The sequence below is a fragment of the Falco naumanni genome, chromosome 13, assembly GCF_017639655.2.
Source record: "Falco naumanni isolate bFalNau1 chromosome 13, bFalNau1.pat, whole genome shotgun sequence".
NCBI classification, from domain to species: Eukaryota; Metazoa; Chordata; class Aves; order Falconiformes; family Falconidae; genus Falco; species Falco naumanni.
Genome location: NC_054066.1, coordinates 11,581,925 through 11,597,946, shown reverse-complemented (window position 1 = coordinate 11,597,946; position 16,022 = coordinate 11,581,925). Strand labels below are relative to the sequence as shown.

Here is a 16,022-nt window from a genome sequence, read left to right as displayed (position 1 = left end):
GACTTTTAGTGGTTGATCACACAAGTATATTAGTAGATTTCCAAAATCGTACTCTTACAGTTTCATGTGCCACTTTTTACCTATTCATGACTGCTCTGTGCACACCTCATCTTGCCTGGGGTTTTATCTGTATATGTAGAGATTATTTAAGTTAAAATATTTAAAATTAGCACTTTAATATTGTTTACTTTTGCTGTTAAAATGGAAAGAATTTTAAAATTGTTTCAATAGTTGTGTTAGCCATGCTCTTCCAATGAAGGTAAAACACAGATTCATGTCAGTAAGGGATATAAGTTACTGTAGCTCCAAAGAAATTTTGCTGAACAGATCTAGTCTCCAGTCTCTGACTTTTTGTGGAAACAAGTTTTAGTTCTGAATGATTAATAGCTGATTAGTTGGCCTAAGAGCTTCCCTGAAATTTTCTAAATAAAACAATAAAAACAACTGCAATTTACATGAGAAGTCAAATGTGTTTGGTAGGAACTACATAAGGTGCTGATTCACCATAGGGAATCAAACAATGGGCAGTGGATGCCAGACTGAAAAGATGTTTTAAAAAACCAGCAATTAGAAAAACCATACAATTTCAGTCTTGGACATGCAATAAACACTATGAAATACACAACCTAATAAAAAACCTGATAACAACCTCATTTGTTGTACCTCTCAAAATAGCCCATTAACCCTCCAAACAGTAAAATGACTTCTGCTCAAACTTAATGTTAGCTGTATTTTCTTACTTAAATGCTCACAATTTGAGGAGTATGCCCTTTGGCAGGCCTAGAAAAGTATTTGCAAATTACAAAAAATGGGAGACAAAATAGGCATGTAGCCTTGGATATGCACACTGAAATTCCAGTGCAAATTAATTTAGCTACCCAGAAGAACAGGACATAGTAACCATATTTTCTTGTGTACAAGAATGCTATTCCAACCTCTCTCTGCAGATTGCCTATTTTTAAATCAGTTTGTTGCACCAAGTACCAGCTTGACTATATTTACAGCTAACATTTTTATAGTATTCTTACTTACAACATAGTCTCATATAGTTTTAACACTATGTACATATTCATCAGATTTACTTCTGTTACCTTATAGAATCTGTACATATACCTCACCAATAAATTGGAAAATAAGGAGTTTCTATTTGTAAGCCCTTACCTAAGTCATATAGAAGATAACAAAGTGAATCTAATAAAGATATTTCATTACACAAAAGATCACATGTAAAATAATCAAAGACAAATATAACTTTTGATGTGTTTGATGTGTTCCGCAGCAGCTGTTGCTTGACCTGTAATTTGCAGCCAGTCTACTGTAGCTATATCCAGCTGCAGACAGCTGTAACTTTTCTTTTTATTGTACCAATTCAGGCATAAATACCTTCCTGTTTCATTCTGACTTCAGGATTTGAGCAGCCAGTGTATAATATCAGGAAACCAGTACAGTTTTAAAGTGGTTACTTTCTATAAAAAACAGCATCCCGTTTTACTGAAATCAGTAGTTAAGTGGTAACTTAGTTAAATTATATTCGGTACATTTGGATTTCAAATGAGAAAATTGCAGGAAAATGTCTTAACATATCTATTCTTCACATATGTACATATCATGCTTTTAACAGTCAATTGAGCATTACAATTAAATTTTGCGAAACAATCATCTATCTGTTCCTGCTAAGTCAGACTGAGGTTTTGAGAGTGCTAGGATTGGCAAAATTTTATAAAGGAGTCCACAGCAAGTACTATGGGAACTTAGTTTTTTTAAAAACTGCCTTTAGGCATCAGAATTTTTTTTAATAGGCTGTGAAACGTATTTCCTAATAGGTGAAAATGTTGAAGACTATGCACGTGACCACAGTCCATACTTTCAGCTTTTTAATCACACTAGGTTCTTCTAAATCACAGCATGAACTTTTGGAGAAGGACGAGTGCTAATATTTAAAGCCACTGACTCAAGAAAAGCTAGGCATAGTGAAATACTTGACAGTAAAGGCAAGATTTGTGAAGATTGTAGAAGTACCCAAGAGCTAGGGAGCATTTAACAGAGCAGAAGCTGACATGTTTTGCTCAACTGTGCAGAAGGCAATTTTACTTTTAAGGTCTTGTTAGATAAAAGAACTGCAAAATGCTCATGCATGGTTCTAGTGGGTTACCTAGTGATGTAGGGACACCAGAAAAGAACAGCCTGAGTAACTATCATTCCATCTCCATAGAAATGTAGAGTATGAGTAAATGCATCATGTTTTAAAAGACTTTTTTTTCTTCAAAGGGAAATCCAGGGCAAAAAGGAGAGAAAGGAAATACAGTATATGTTTCGCATTTTGGAAGAGGACCTCCAGTAAGTATATGATTCTGAAAAAAATCATGTCTGTCATATCTCATAGGAAGACATGTATGGTAAATGTAACTGTTCCATTATTCCTTGCTGTTTAATAAAGTTTGGTGCAAAAAAATTATTAAAAACAAAATCACAACTGGAACAGATAGCTTGTGATCTTGATAGCTATGAAGTTGGAAAACACCCGCAACAAAGCTTGTAATGATTCATTTGAGAAATCATTGTCATTACAGGGAGACAGAGGCGATCCTGGACCCCCAGGCATGCCTGTAAGTAGTCATTAGGTTCTATACATTCTTTTTATCTTGAAGGTCTTTCAAATTTTCCTTTTTAGTACAGTAAAGAAGTATTGGGGTTTCTCCGTGCCTGCCTTAAATAGCAAAATTCCAGAATAAAGTCTAACAAACATCGAGTTCCTATAGTCTGCCCCCATGATCAGCTCATGCTGGCTGAAAAGGAGCAGAAACAGACCATACCCATCTGCATTAGCTGCGTATAGAGCAGTTGTTGCCCTGGTACTCACAGTTTGCAGAATATTTTCTCCGTGAAATTCAAGATGTGTACAGATGTGACATCTTCAACAGTATCTGGTGGATCGCCCAAGAACATGCAGCACACTGCCATATTTTGGCCATAAAAACATGCGAGAAGAAAGAGTTTGTGTTGCTGACTCACATTTAATGGCTTTGCGTTCCTCTTCTTAGGCCCTTCAAAAAAGTATCCACCACTGAACTATATCAAGTCCCCACACTGTAGCAAAATTACTGACAAAGTATTCTTTCAATCCATTAGTAACGTGTAACTCTGCATTGCCTAGTATCTGTACAGCATTACCCAGAAACTGTTGCTGAGCTGCTCTAGCAAAGTGAGGTTTCAGGCATGGTGTAAGCTTCAGGCCATGGGTGGAATGCAGTAGCCAGTAGACTGAGTCCAAGTGATGCAGGCATTTTGGAGTGACTAGTTTTGTGGAGAAAAGACTAAGCTCTTGGTATTTTCACAAACAGACCTTTTGCCATCTTTTCCAGGGACCTCGAGGGTCAAGAGGTACAACGGGCCCGTCTGGATACCCAGGCCATCCAGGCTTGCCTGTAAGATCACCACAGTTATACAGCCTTGTGTTTTCAGGATATGCATAAATTCTGGTCTACCAATTTTAGAATTTCCCTTAATATAAAACAAAACCAAAAAATAATTTTTGAGGCAGATGATAAAAAGAGAGATTTTTGCCTTACCTTATGACTTTGAGTTGGCGTGTATGTTGTTCCTTCCCATGCCTGCATGAACATGTCCCATCCTGGCAGTCTGTGGTCACGAGAGGAATGTGCTAGGGCTCTCTTCCTTATTCCCTTTCCCCAAGGCCACCTTGTGGGAGAGAGGGAAGTAGGAAGCCAGAGTTCAGCCCCCCTGAAAGCAGTGACAAGGTGAAGTAAATTACACTTTGGAATAGGTACATCCCAAGAGGAAATTCTGCCTCGAGGTGCTACTGGCAATAGGAGGTAATTTTCAAAGCAAAGCTGTCTCTAAATCAGACATATTAACTTGTCTTCATTCTCTTTTAAAGGGTATTCCAGGTTACCCTGGTTTGCCAGGTGAACAGGTAGGCAATGACATTTCCTCAAGTTAGTGAAATGATAATTTATACAAATAGCTGAAATGTCCCTTGTTGTTATTTGTTTTTCAAAGGAGTTACTTGATTAAATTTCAATGTCAGCATTGCCTGATTATCTTCAAACTACATTTTTTGTCAATTAGGGCAATCCAGGTATTGGCGTGGATGGACAAAAGGGAGAGCCGGTAAGAAAAAAAAAAAATTATTAACCCCCTCCCAAATATTATTGAATATATTATTGCTGTAGAATTAGAAATCTAATAGAGTCTTGTTGGGTTCCTCAGAACCCATTCATTTGTGGCCATGTCATACTACTAATCATGTTATAATGGAAAGGGAAGTAATGGATGTTATCGAATCAATTAATTCTGGGCAGAAGAGATTTCTTCAGTGAGCTGCATATAGGAATCAAGCATATACTGGAGGTTTTGAAAAGCAACAATCAATATGTTAGTTAGCATTTACATAGCAATTACCTTCTGTACAGACACTGCCTAGATAATCACAACAGTACCCTCCAGTAAGTGGCTGTACCAGATCAGTCACTGAATCTCGTGCTATGCCCAGCACCAGATGCAAAGGAAAGGGTGTAAGAAAAGGACAAGCACACAGGAATAGTTCCTCTGTCAGTCTCCACCTATTAGCATATGCAGGACTTACAGAACCCATGTGGAATATTTGATTTTTCTTCTATGAATTTGTCTAGTCACTTAGAATTCATGCAAGTTTCTAACATGCACAATGTTCCATAGCAAATCAATAATTTAATCTTCACATTCACAAAAGTTTGTGCTCAAAGGCTTCAGTTCAGAACATGAGACTGTATGTACACACAAGAGATTTGATAATCCTGTAACTATCTCCACAGCAGACTCTGAGCAGGAGCCATGAGTTCAGAGTTCTCAGTTATTTCGTTAGCCATAACATTACTTTTAATGACTGAGGAGAATAGAAAGGGATTAAAAGCATCAACCTTGCTCATCTGGGAAGACAGTAAAGAGGCTTACAGATCTCAATATAAACCTTTATTTATCAGCAGGTATTAATACATGTCCATGTTCAGTGAGTACAGAAATGTGCTGTAGTATGACAGGAAAACATGCTGAGTCTTACTGAAATGCCACATGGAACAAAATGTGTCTCTGCTGTTCCTTTGACTTCCACAGGGTGACGTTGGACTTCCTGGGCCACCTGGATCACCACTTTTAGTTGGACCTCCTGGAGCTCAGCTGTTCAAAGGACAAAAGGTGCTGATTTGTCTTCATATGTAACTGTGCTCAACTTGACAAGTACAATTCTGTGATGTAATTTTTGCCAGGATGGCATAGGACAAATCTTTCTGTAGTAAACTAGCAGCTTCAGCAGAAATACTGTTGTTCAGCACACTTCCTACAGGCTTTCAGGAGTGGAGAGCCCATGTGTATTTTAGCTCATATTCCTGAGGGACGACTGTCCTGATGCAAAAAGGAGATACTGCCCTTGCTTTGGTTTTCTTCACTTTTTGTCATTAGCAAATCATATTTTAGGCATCTCAGGTAAAGTTGGCTACTCTGCTATTGAATCTTTTTTGTGGCTCTTCACTAACACTTATTTTTCAGATCTTTGGCAATTAGTATTTTTGAGATTTCTCCAGTGTAATGTTTTGAACTATCAACCCTAATCCTTCTAGGGTGCTCTTTTAATATGAAAATTAAGTGTAATTTTGTTGTCCATTTGTAATGCCTGTTATTTACGGTACTTCAATATCATACCTACTGTACCTACAGTTGTGAACCTTAAAAATTTAGAATATTTGTTTAAAAAGAACAGGAGTTAGAAAAATTGCATTATGGATCCATATATTGGAGTCTCTGTGTCCTCAAGTCTGATTTGTTTGAATACACAAATTAAAAGGTGAATTTTGTATTGCCAGCCCCTGCAGCCTCCTCAGTGCAGGGAACTGACAGATTTCACATATTGGATCATAGACTTTGATTAACCAAATGGTTGCTAGGTAGATGTGTATGAGGAAGAGGGAAAGGACTGAAGAACTTTTATAACTCCCTGTGTTACTGTGACATGTGGCATATGCTGCTGTGCATGACATGACATGATCATGTAGCCATGTAGCCAGCCATGCATCCCATTCAGACTGGAGCTATGCACAAAAGTGTAGATTTATGCATGTGGATACTTGCATCAAACTAAATAAAGCAGCAAACATAAAAGAACTACTGTCATGCATGTTTGTAGGAACAAAGCCCTGATTAGCAGATCCGTGCAAATGAAAAGATACATCTATCTCACTTCACAGTTATTATTGCTGGTTTGACAATGTTAGCAGAAATAAAAATCAGTACATAATTGCTTTTCTTGTTTTTCTTCTGCCTAGTACGCCAAGGCCCAGTACTTAAGAAAATACCATTTAACAGTAGTAATTCACAACAAGACTTCAAAAAAGTTAAACAGCACATAAGCATGTCCTGCATATTAATATGCACAAAAACTTTCCTTGTATACATAGGGCCAAAAAGGACTGCCTGGAGTAACAGGTTACAGAGGGCCACGTGGACCCAAAGTAAGTAATGTGATTTTTTTTTTTTTTTTTATGGTGCTGACAAAGTCCTTCTGTGGTTATTAAGTTATTTTTTTAAAGCACAAGGTGATGGAAGAAATAACAGCATTTGTGCTGTGAAATTTAATCACCACCTAAACAAGTGTGAAAGCAGAAGTATTTAAAAACCTTTGGAAAACCTTTCTGAGTCAGTTTTCTACATACCTATTGAAAGTTGCCTGGTAGCATAAGCTCCATGTTGTTTCCAGTTAGGCTACTAATATGTAACAGACTGGGGCTTAAGAAAATAGAAGCACAGATTATTTTTTTTCAAGAAGAGAAATAGAGAAGATCTGTATGTGTTCTTAATGGGGCACAATGTATGTTTCCCTAAAAATGTTAGGGAAAGACTTTAACTTCACGTTATGTCTATCCTCAAGAGTAGAGAAGGCAGAGCCACCTGTTTGGAGAAGGAGGTGCTCTTTGCTATCCTACATTTTCTTTTCTTCTATCAGCATGATTAATTTAAACATTGGTGTGTGCCAGTAAGGAGTTCCTGGATGCTGAGCAGAAGCAGCCACCAAAAAGATTCTGGAGTCCTTATTGCTGATAGATTTGGAGGAGGAAAATACACAGGCAGGAAATTCCCAGATCTCAGAAAAACAGACAATAACTGGGGACAAAAGAATGAGTCTCATTTATGTTAAAAATTTTAGTGTTGTAGCCAGAAGAGAAGAAACAAGAAACCTGAACATTACATTTCTGAGTTCTAAGTCTAGCGCTTTTTCAGAAATTAATTTTCCATTATAGAAGGACCACTGTTAACTTAGCACTGGAAAAGGAGACAAAAAAGGAGGCTGATCTTTTTATATCAGTTTTACTTCAAAAATATGGGGTTTATATGTGTGCTCCAGTACTAGCTGGCCATGTAGATAATAGTAAGTACACTTGCTAGTTATAAGCAGGAACTGAGAAATTGACTGATGCAGCCCAAAAGACGCCTAGAGCTTTAAAAAAAAAAAAAAAGAAAAAAGAAAAAAACTTAAACTACTGAGAGCACTTTAAGCTTGAAGAACAGACCATAGCAGGTTCCTTGAATAACTAAAGCTACATAAGCACTGCTAGTGGTGCTGTATGAAGTGACTGAGCCTAGCAAATGAAACAAGATCTGTTAACCTAATATATACATAACTTAATAAGCATGCAGAAAAAAATAAAACATATGGCAGACTTCACCGAGAATCTTGTTTAAACAAAGTATTTTGACTGCTCTAGGGCATACCTGGGAGAGGAGAAAAGGGTGAAAAAGGCATTCCTGGATTCCCTGGATTGCGGGTAAGGAAGTTGCAGAATAAATTACTTTGTAAATTCACTATAATTAGGTTCATAATATATTTGGTGGTTTAAGTTTGCATTTCCAAGAAAATTTTTTAGGATTTTTTAAACTAATCTGTCATACTTTCTGCATAGAATGTTTAGGAGTCCTGCCCTGGGACTCCCCCTGTCTCAGTCTTAAACATAAACTGATACAGACTTTCTGTCCTTGTAAAGAAAGTAAATCTGTAGAGTTATCCTCTAAATATTTAGAGCTGCACAGAACTCTGGAGTAGCACAGTACTAACACAGTAATTTTAATGTATTCCATACGTGCCAATGGCAATTTTTTACAGCAGCTTGTGTTTGATTTGTATATCGATGCTCACATGGAGCACTACATGTCTACTACCACGCTTGGTGCAAAATGGTAAAAAATTACTGAAGACCTGCCTTGGTTACTTCAGTCTATACAAATTTATGTCCATCTCTCATGAAGTATTTGCAAAAACTTTGCAAAGTTTTTCAGAAATATCCTAAGTAATAATTATCTAAAGAATAATAACTGTTCACAATTCTGAATAAGTGTAATTCTGAGTAAGCTTTTACTGTTTTAGCTCACATTCTACTTGCTTTCATCAGGGTAATCCTGGTTCTTATGGACCTGCAGGTTTTCCTGGGATGAAGGTAAGAAGACAAATTATAAGCAGCTCCCTGAACAGTGAGATCTGATATTCTGTGAATTTGTGCAGATTTGGTATTTCTACATACTTGATAGTCCACATTGCATGCCTTCCTTTTTCTCCTGCTACCTGTTGTCACAGAAGTTACATGAACTCTTTGTAATTGAATTTCTGCCACACTGAAATTTGGCTAAAATTGGCTAATGGGATCTGAAGTTGCAAGCAGGAGGAAAAGCCAGTGGGACATGTACAGAGCATGTTAGAAAAGTTACACAGCATGTTAACTTTGTTTGCCATGGTGACATTGTTTGTGTAATTTTGTTACACACGGGTTTTTTTCATCTGTCTGGTTCAAGAAATTCCAGGTTTGCTGTTAAGTCTGCTAAATGTTAGTAATGAATTTATAACTTCTTACTGGCATAAAGAACAACAGATGTAGATAGACAGATCTATATCTTGCCCTTTTTCCTATCTCCTCACCCCAGCTCATTTTCAAATCTAGTTAAGGTAATAATCCATGCTATTCATAAATTGTATTAATGTACAGATATTTGCATCTAGAGTAATGTTCCAGATGACTTTTATCTGTGAAATTACTTTTTACTTTGTTTTTTTATCACTGCCTACCTAAAGAGTTTGAACACTGGATGGATGAGTACATTAGTAGCTCATAAAAGGGGAGGAGGAGCTGATATGCAGCTGCTTTCCATGCAATAATAGTTTAAGAGGGTCATTCAGCAGCCAGCAAACCAATTTCAGCTGTATTAAGCAGAGATCCTGTTAGAGTCTGCTGGTATGTATTCCAGCTAGTTCTGTGCCCCAGTTACACTGAATCCGCTGACGACTGTCTAAATAACCTGGCAATACATGTTATGTTTTTTTTCTAACAGAAGAGATTCTACGAAACTTACCCCTCTTGAATTTTCTGAAACAAATTGCAGATGCTATTATAACATGAGAATATTGTGTAACTGCCTTACTGGGTTTTGTTCAATTCATTATTTTAATGTTTTAGCAGATTAATAAAATTATATTTATGTGATCCTTTCCAGGGGGAAACAGGATTTGATGGTTTTCCTGGACAACCTGGCTATCCAGGCATACAGGTAAAAAAACCCCCAAACACACATGCATGCACACATGCATGCACATGTACATACACACTCCCCTACATAAATGCTAATGCTTCCTCCTAAATGTACTTAATTATCAGACCATTTCCTTTTAGAGGCTCACAATTACTTCTAAGATTTACTGTTTTCATGATAGTCATAGTTACTCAACACCATGGTAGTAAATAATGATGTAAGTAAATATTCCTGCTTGGTGCATATGAGAGTGGGAATTCCATTTTGCATACCAAAAGAATTTGTTAATCCCAAATGCCAATAGTTAGCTTTAACTATACCAATATAGATATCTAATCCATGAATTCTAGTATTCTGCAAGTTATTAATGTTTGAGCTGCATTACCTAGAGAGGTCCACTTGGTAAAGGAACCCGCCGTTTAGGTAAAAGTATTATCCTATAAACTTTGGTTTATTAACAGGTATGATAATTGGCACAAAATGAGGTACCAAAATTTGATTCAGATGGGCTTGTTTGCATGATTTCCTAAAATCTCTTTGCATGTTTCCAGGCCGTTCACGTAAGTAGCTTTTCCAAGATGCTTACTAAAGTGGAAGCTGGACTCATTCACACCAGCTTTGTTTAAACATTTCCTACTTTTGCTCATTTAGATGGCACTAGCCATTTTTTAATTTTACAATACATCCTGCTTTCTGTTAGAGATTAGAAGTGTAGGTGTCATATCCAGGGAGCTAAGCAGTAAAAGAGGAGAATATTCATCTGAAAAGCATGGAAGAGATGCTTAATACAATTTCAGAAGATCCAGGTGCCAGTCTAGTGACATTTCAGGATATAAGATCATGGGATTCTTTTCTGCAGGCTGCAGAACTGATGATCATATTGTAATTCTGACAACAAAAACTTCAGAATGAAGGGAACTGTTATATTTTCTGTGGAATCTATAATGCTAAAGCGCATTCAGAAGAAAAAAACCAGTTCTTGTTGCTACTTCGGAAGGAGCTAAGCAGCAGCGAGTCTAGCCAGGGGGAAGGTCTAGGGAGTCGCTGGGATAGGATCAGCAGTGTATGAGCAAGAGGAGAAGTGAAATACTGCAACAAAGAAGGTGGGTGGCAGGATCATCAGTAGAGACAGAAAGGTTGAAAAGCTCGTCAGCAAAGTTATTTCCACAGTACAGAGGACAAAAACAATATTGCAGAAATTGCGACTGTTAAATATTCTGAAATACAAGTCAAGAAATGTTTGTTTTCCTCTGCAATAATCTTTTTCGGAAAATGTGTATAAATCAGTAACTTTTCTTAAAGCATGATTAGTTGCACCTGTGGAATCAGAGGAATGAAACTCAAGAGATTTGACCAAGAATCAGCTCTCTTACAAATTGAAGATTAAGATTGAAACACACTCTGCATAACCCGTGATGACAAAAGGAAGTAAACTGTGGCTGGTCCAAACTTGCCATAAGTAGTATACTACTAAAGACACGGCTGAAAGCATACAAATAAAAAGCATCAAACAGGTTTTCAAGAAGCAGGTTGACAAATGAGAAATGATAAAAACATGGAGTAACTAAAAAGTACAATAAAAACATCTGGTTTAGACACAGCCTTACTTGTTTCAAAGCTGGGACTGCCAGGAGAGTGCTAAACCAGCTTCTTCAGCCAAGATTTCTTTTATGTAGTCATACTTGCAGGGGGAAGAAATTGCCCATGGATGCTCTGTGTTTTCTCCCATTTGCCCATTATCAGCTTCACAACAATGCGGGATCATTCAGATACTAATCAGACAGAAACATTGCATGTCTTATTTAAACAGAAAAATCATTACAGTCTATTACTCTCTAAAAGTAGAATCCAACCTTAAGTGTTTTGTTGTCAAAAACTACTCACCTAATGTGCATATTGTTTTAGTTGGGGGCATCATTAGCAAACTTGAGACAAGACACTGAATAGAAAGAACAGTGCATTCTTCAGTCTCCTTCGATTATCCCACAGCCTATGAAACCATAATTTAACACTACAAATAGTAAGCAGAAAATAATGAATTGTAGTAGACTATGCTAGGGAGAAATTTGAATGCCTGCAAGTAATGATTTGGAAAGATGAAATTACAACTGCTAGTGCATGGAGCAAAAGAAAATAAATCTAGTGTAGACACAATTAAAAAAAAAATCTGGTTAAATCATACAAACACACATAATTTAGAATGATTGCCCAGATGCTGTAGTTTTGCTTGGGAAATAATTGGATAGATCTGATTATTCCTGAAAGGTGCAGATCTATCTAGACTGCATCAACTGTTCATCTGGCCTCACCAGGTGTTGCTTATGATCTTCTAAAATTCACATAAACTGGAGGAACAAGGATATGATTAAAAACCCTCCTGAGAATAGACTGTCCTCACCTAGATACTCTGAAATAAATGCATTCAGAGAGAATCTAAGATGCATTAAGATTTAAGAGAAAGAGACTCAGAAAAACCCCAGTTGCATTCAAAGTAGATTTCATCTATAAAAAAATGTTAACTTTAAAGCAAAAAATGAACTCCCAAGGAATTGTTGGCGTACCTTTTGATCCCTAATTCTGGACCTTGGCAATGCTCTGTGGATCTTGAACATGAGACAGCAACATGCCCTTGCTGCAAAGGCAGCTAATGATATCCTGGGCTGCATCAGGAAAGGTATCGCCAGCAGGCTGAGCGGGGTGGTCCTTCCCCTCTGCTCAGCAGTGGTCTCTGTCCTTGCAGATATTCTGAAGTTGTCTGGACACGGTCCGGGGCAACCAGCTCTAGGTAGTCCTGCTTGAGCAGGGGGTTTGAACAAGATGATGTCCAGAGGTCCCTTCTAACCTCAAACATTCTGTGATAAATATGAAAAAAACATCAAATGCCTTCTTCAGACAAAATACAAAGGAGGATATGAGTCCTGTCGAAATTGCTTTAAGACCATTTGTCTCTGCTACTAGTGGAATGAGTCTCATTAAAATAATGAATGCTCTTTACAGGCAGTGCAAAGTGTTCTTGGCAACTGTCATATAGAGCTATAAAAACTTACAGAACAAATACAGTTTAATGCTTAATAGGGATATCAGTAAAATTGATAAGTGATTATAAGCTTTCATTTTAAGAAGACTCCAGGTCACAAAATACAGTAGAGATATGCTTCTGTTTGAGACGTTTGGCGTTTTTATTTTTTTAAATAAACTGTTGGCAAGTCGAGTCTCCTGAATTTTCTATGGGAAAAGAAAACATTACCAGTCAATAAAATAATCCAAACACATATGCCACTATGGAGGAGTGTACCAACAGTGAAAACACAGCAAATATGAAGCTGCCATCCAGAGAGGGTCATAACACCTAACAGCCTAAAGAGAGATTGTCAGAGACTGACACTGGAATTTGTCACTTAAGGAGATATCAAGAAATTAAATTTTTTACCTTGTCTCATCAACTCTTCAGTTTTCTTATGTTCTGGTTGTGTCACTTTAAAATCATGATGGAAGTCCACTAAAACTTGGCCATATCCATCTACTGTACAAATCTTTGATAGATAGTTTTATAATCATTAAATTAATATTAAATCTCAAAATACTTTATAAGTTTATCAGAGGAGGAAAAACTCTAGGTTTATTTTTTCTCTCCTGCCACACGGAAGACTCTTCTACGTCATTAAGGAAGACAAATTTACATTCCTGTTTAAAATAGCCAAAGATGACACAAGGATGTTATTTCATTCTGCAAGATACAGTCAAAGGAAAAAGGCCAGCAAAAAGGTCAAAGGTCCAGAGGACAGCAGTCAGTGACCACTCCAGAGCTATTTAAATATTGTAGAGATAGCAATTAAAAAAAGAAAAAAAAACAACAAACAACCAGAAAAAGACATGGACTCCTTGTTTTCACTTGTGTAAGAACAGGTGTCCAGTTTTGCAGTCCCAGTTCTCCTTATCTGTGTCCTGAAATGCCCTGAGCTCCAGTCCCAGGAATGCAACCTTACTACGCAGTTCCCACATTCACATTCTTGTTTTCTCCGTTTGCTGCAGAGAGAAGGGTTGATTCCTAATCTACAAAGCAAGAAGTCTAATACAATTTGCCACATAAAAGACTTCCCTAAAGTCCACTTCACTTGCAATTCTAAATATCAAAATCCAAGCTAATTTAGAAATCCTCCAAGCAGAAGTGATTTTCCTTGCCATTAGTAGGCACTTTTATGTTTCCCAGATGCAGATGTTTTGCACTTCTTGTAAGAGCTTTGAGTACCTCTTAGCATTGATACTGTGTGTCAGACTGTGAAACCTCTTTCCTTAATGCTTATCTGTCGTCATAGAAGTAATTTCCAAATTCTGGCATAGAATTTTAAGGCAAATAATTACAGCTTGGTTTTTAAAATGTCTCAGTTAAATGGGTAGTGATTTACTGTAATTGATTCCCCTTTACACTAAATAAATGAGATCAAGTACAGCAGTCACAAGTTCTGAAGAGTCAAATAGGTATGTACGATAGGTATATTACTGTTTAGTCACTGGTATCCTGAAAGATAATTATTATTTTAAATCTTTTTACCTGGTTTTAAATGTTATAAAGTGTCAAAATTGAGTTTCCCGGGTGACATGTGTCACATTCTTACATACCTGACCATTGTTGAAATTTTTAGTTACATGCAACCACACTGCATATTTGTATCTATCAGTAAAATTTATTGTTGGACTCTTACAGGGGGATCCAGGAGAAGAAGGGCCCCCAGGTCCACCTGGAGCTGTTGGAATTCCGCTGTTTCCTATAAAAGGTTATCGCTAGTTTTAATTTCTTCTGTATAAAGTGTGTAGGACCTGTTTTTTAAGGTGTTTGAAAGGGATCACTAGGGATTCAGGGGACAGGATCCTAAAACGTTATCTTCTTAGCGGCCACATTATGTGTGTGTTTGTGTCTCACTGATCTTACTGGAACTATCATAAACCTACAAGTTTCAGATTAAATGTTTGCTTGAAAGATCTTTATGCCTATAGTCACAGCTAGATCTGCAGGACTATCCCTAGTTATTGGACCAAAGTATATTTAATAAAAAGCTATGAAAAATAAGCCCATGTTAGATAACAGATGGCAAATAAGGAAACTGGCCTTCCCATTGTGATTTTGAATTTCTGTTTTCAGAACTGCCACAACACATAGATTTTAGGCTATAATTAAGCTTTCTATTGCATAGCAGGGGTGAAATCCTGGAACTAGTACTCTCAACAGAATACCTGTCAATCTTATGATCTACCTACCTAAACCTCAGGCTGGGTTTCCATGTCTGAGCTCCCTTTATCCCCATCTTTATCATCGAATTGGTGAAAAGGTGTGTGGAAGTTCTTACTTCATAGCAGGAGGCAGTGGGGAATACCCAAGCCTGCTGCCTGAAAGGGATTTGCTTCAGCATCTCACACTTGAGGAACCTATTGTAAGAAGATTTTAACAGAGAACTTACCATGAATTGTATTTTTAATGTAGCAAATGCCAATTGTGAACACAGAAGTTACAGTACAACCCCAGTTCAGCAGAACCTCCACATTAGATAGGGGCCTCATCCAAAAATCAATTAAATTTGTTTTCCATTGGCTTCTGTGTGTTTCCAGACCATACAGTGGAAAACTTAACCCCATGCTTAATATCGCAAGTAACATTTAAAGTTAGTCATGTGCATGGTGTGTGAGTGGATACATTCTTCAGAGAAAGAGGCCTTTAGCAGAATTGTTCGAGAACACAAATACTACCAGTATCTTGTTTTTCCAATTAATGAAGGCCTTTATATCTTATTCAGTTTTGGGCTTTTTTCTTTATTACTATGTAATTTCAATTTTTAAATTTATTCATTATAGCAATTTTGAAAATACATTTTTAAAATTTGGATAAGTTCAACTAGGATGATCCTGAAATAAGCTCCCTGTGTGCACTGCCAAATGTGCATAACGCGACATGCACATTTATTTTAAATGCTGTATGTATTTATTTCGGGCAAACTTATCTGGGCATTCTGAAATGTAGCACAAAGACACTATTACAGAGTGTTGACGAGGGCAGGAATCCATAGAAAAGTAACCAAATCCTCACACCTTAAAATTAAATTGTTACACATACTTTAAAATGTTTCATAAAGACAAAAGAAGTTACTTTATTTTACTTCTGTGTAGTTCCCTAATTATAATTTTGGTTACAGTTTAATTTAGTTTTAAACTGTCAATTGCATAAGATGTTCAGTTCACATGTTTTTATAATTCTGTGTAGGTCCACAAGGAGATCCTGGATTTCCAGGTCCTGCTGGTGATATGGGAGCAGTTGGGCCCATAGGTCCTGCGGGCCAGCTAGGAAGACCAGGAGAAGATGGAACAAGTAAGAGAATAGGAGATAAAATGTGAATTATATATCAGTAGGAGAGAAAGTAGCTAAAAGAAAACTGTTCCTTGTTCTTGGTTGATGCAAGTCACCAACA

At 37.1% G+C, this 16,022-nt stretch overlaps 1 protein-coding gene and 1 long non-coding RNA gene across 6 annotated transcripts in view; one reads left to right on the top strand and one right to left on the bottom strand.

Annotated features, from left to right (window-relative positions):
- The window catches only part of COL4A4 (collagen type IV alpha 4 chain), an 80,048-nt gene that overhangs the window by 22,622 nt on the left and 41,404 nt on the right, over window positions 1–16,022 (top strand). The window contains exons 8-19 of the mRNA XM_040612513.1: window positions 2,269–2,337; window positions 2,571–2,606; window positions 3,363–3,425; window positions 3,899–3,934; window positions 4,090–4,131; window positions 5,113–5,193; window positions 6,450–6,503; window positions 7,755–7,814; window positions 8,436–8,480; window positions 9,529–9,582; window positions 14,270–14,339; window positions 15,818–15,922. Coding sequence (XP_040468447.1) covers window positions 2,269–2,337; window positions 2,571–2,606; window positions 3,363–3,425; window positions 3,899–3,934; window positions 4,090–4,131; window positions 5,113–5,193; window positions 6,450–6,503; window positions 7,755–7,814; window positions 8,436–8,480; window positions 9,529–9,582; window positions 14,270–14,339; window positions 15,818–15,922 — 715 coding nt within the window. The remainder of the gene's footprint in view (window positions 1–2,268; window positions 2,338–2,570; window positions 2,607–3,362; window positions 3,426–3,898; window positions 3,935–4,089; window positions 4,132–5,112; window positions 5,194–6,449; window positions 6,504–7,754; window positions 7,815–8,435; window positions 8,481–9,528; window positions 9,583–14,269; window positions 14,340–15,817; window positions 15,923–16,022) is intronic.
- The window catches only part of LOC121096519, a 30,482-nt gene continuing 17,319 nt past the window's right edge, over window positions 2,860–16,022 (bottom strand). For 2 of the 5 annotated variants that reach the window (XR_005830548.1, XR_005830550.1), the window contains exons 6-9: window positions 12,126–13,097; window positions 11,449–11,554; window positions 11,172–11,336; window positions 4,957–5,175 (exon numbers count right to left, since the gene is read on the bottom strand). This is a non-coding gene — a long non-coding RNA (uncharacterized LOC121096519). Of the gene's footprint in view, window positions 3,424–3,569; window positions 3,742–4,956; window positions 5,176–11,171; window positions 11,337–11,448; window positions 11,576–12,125; window positions 13,098–16,022 lie in introns of those variants that run through there. The other 3 variants (XR_005830551.1, XR_005830552.1, XR_005830549.1) reach the window with 3 other exon arrangements.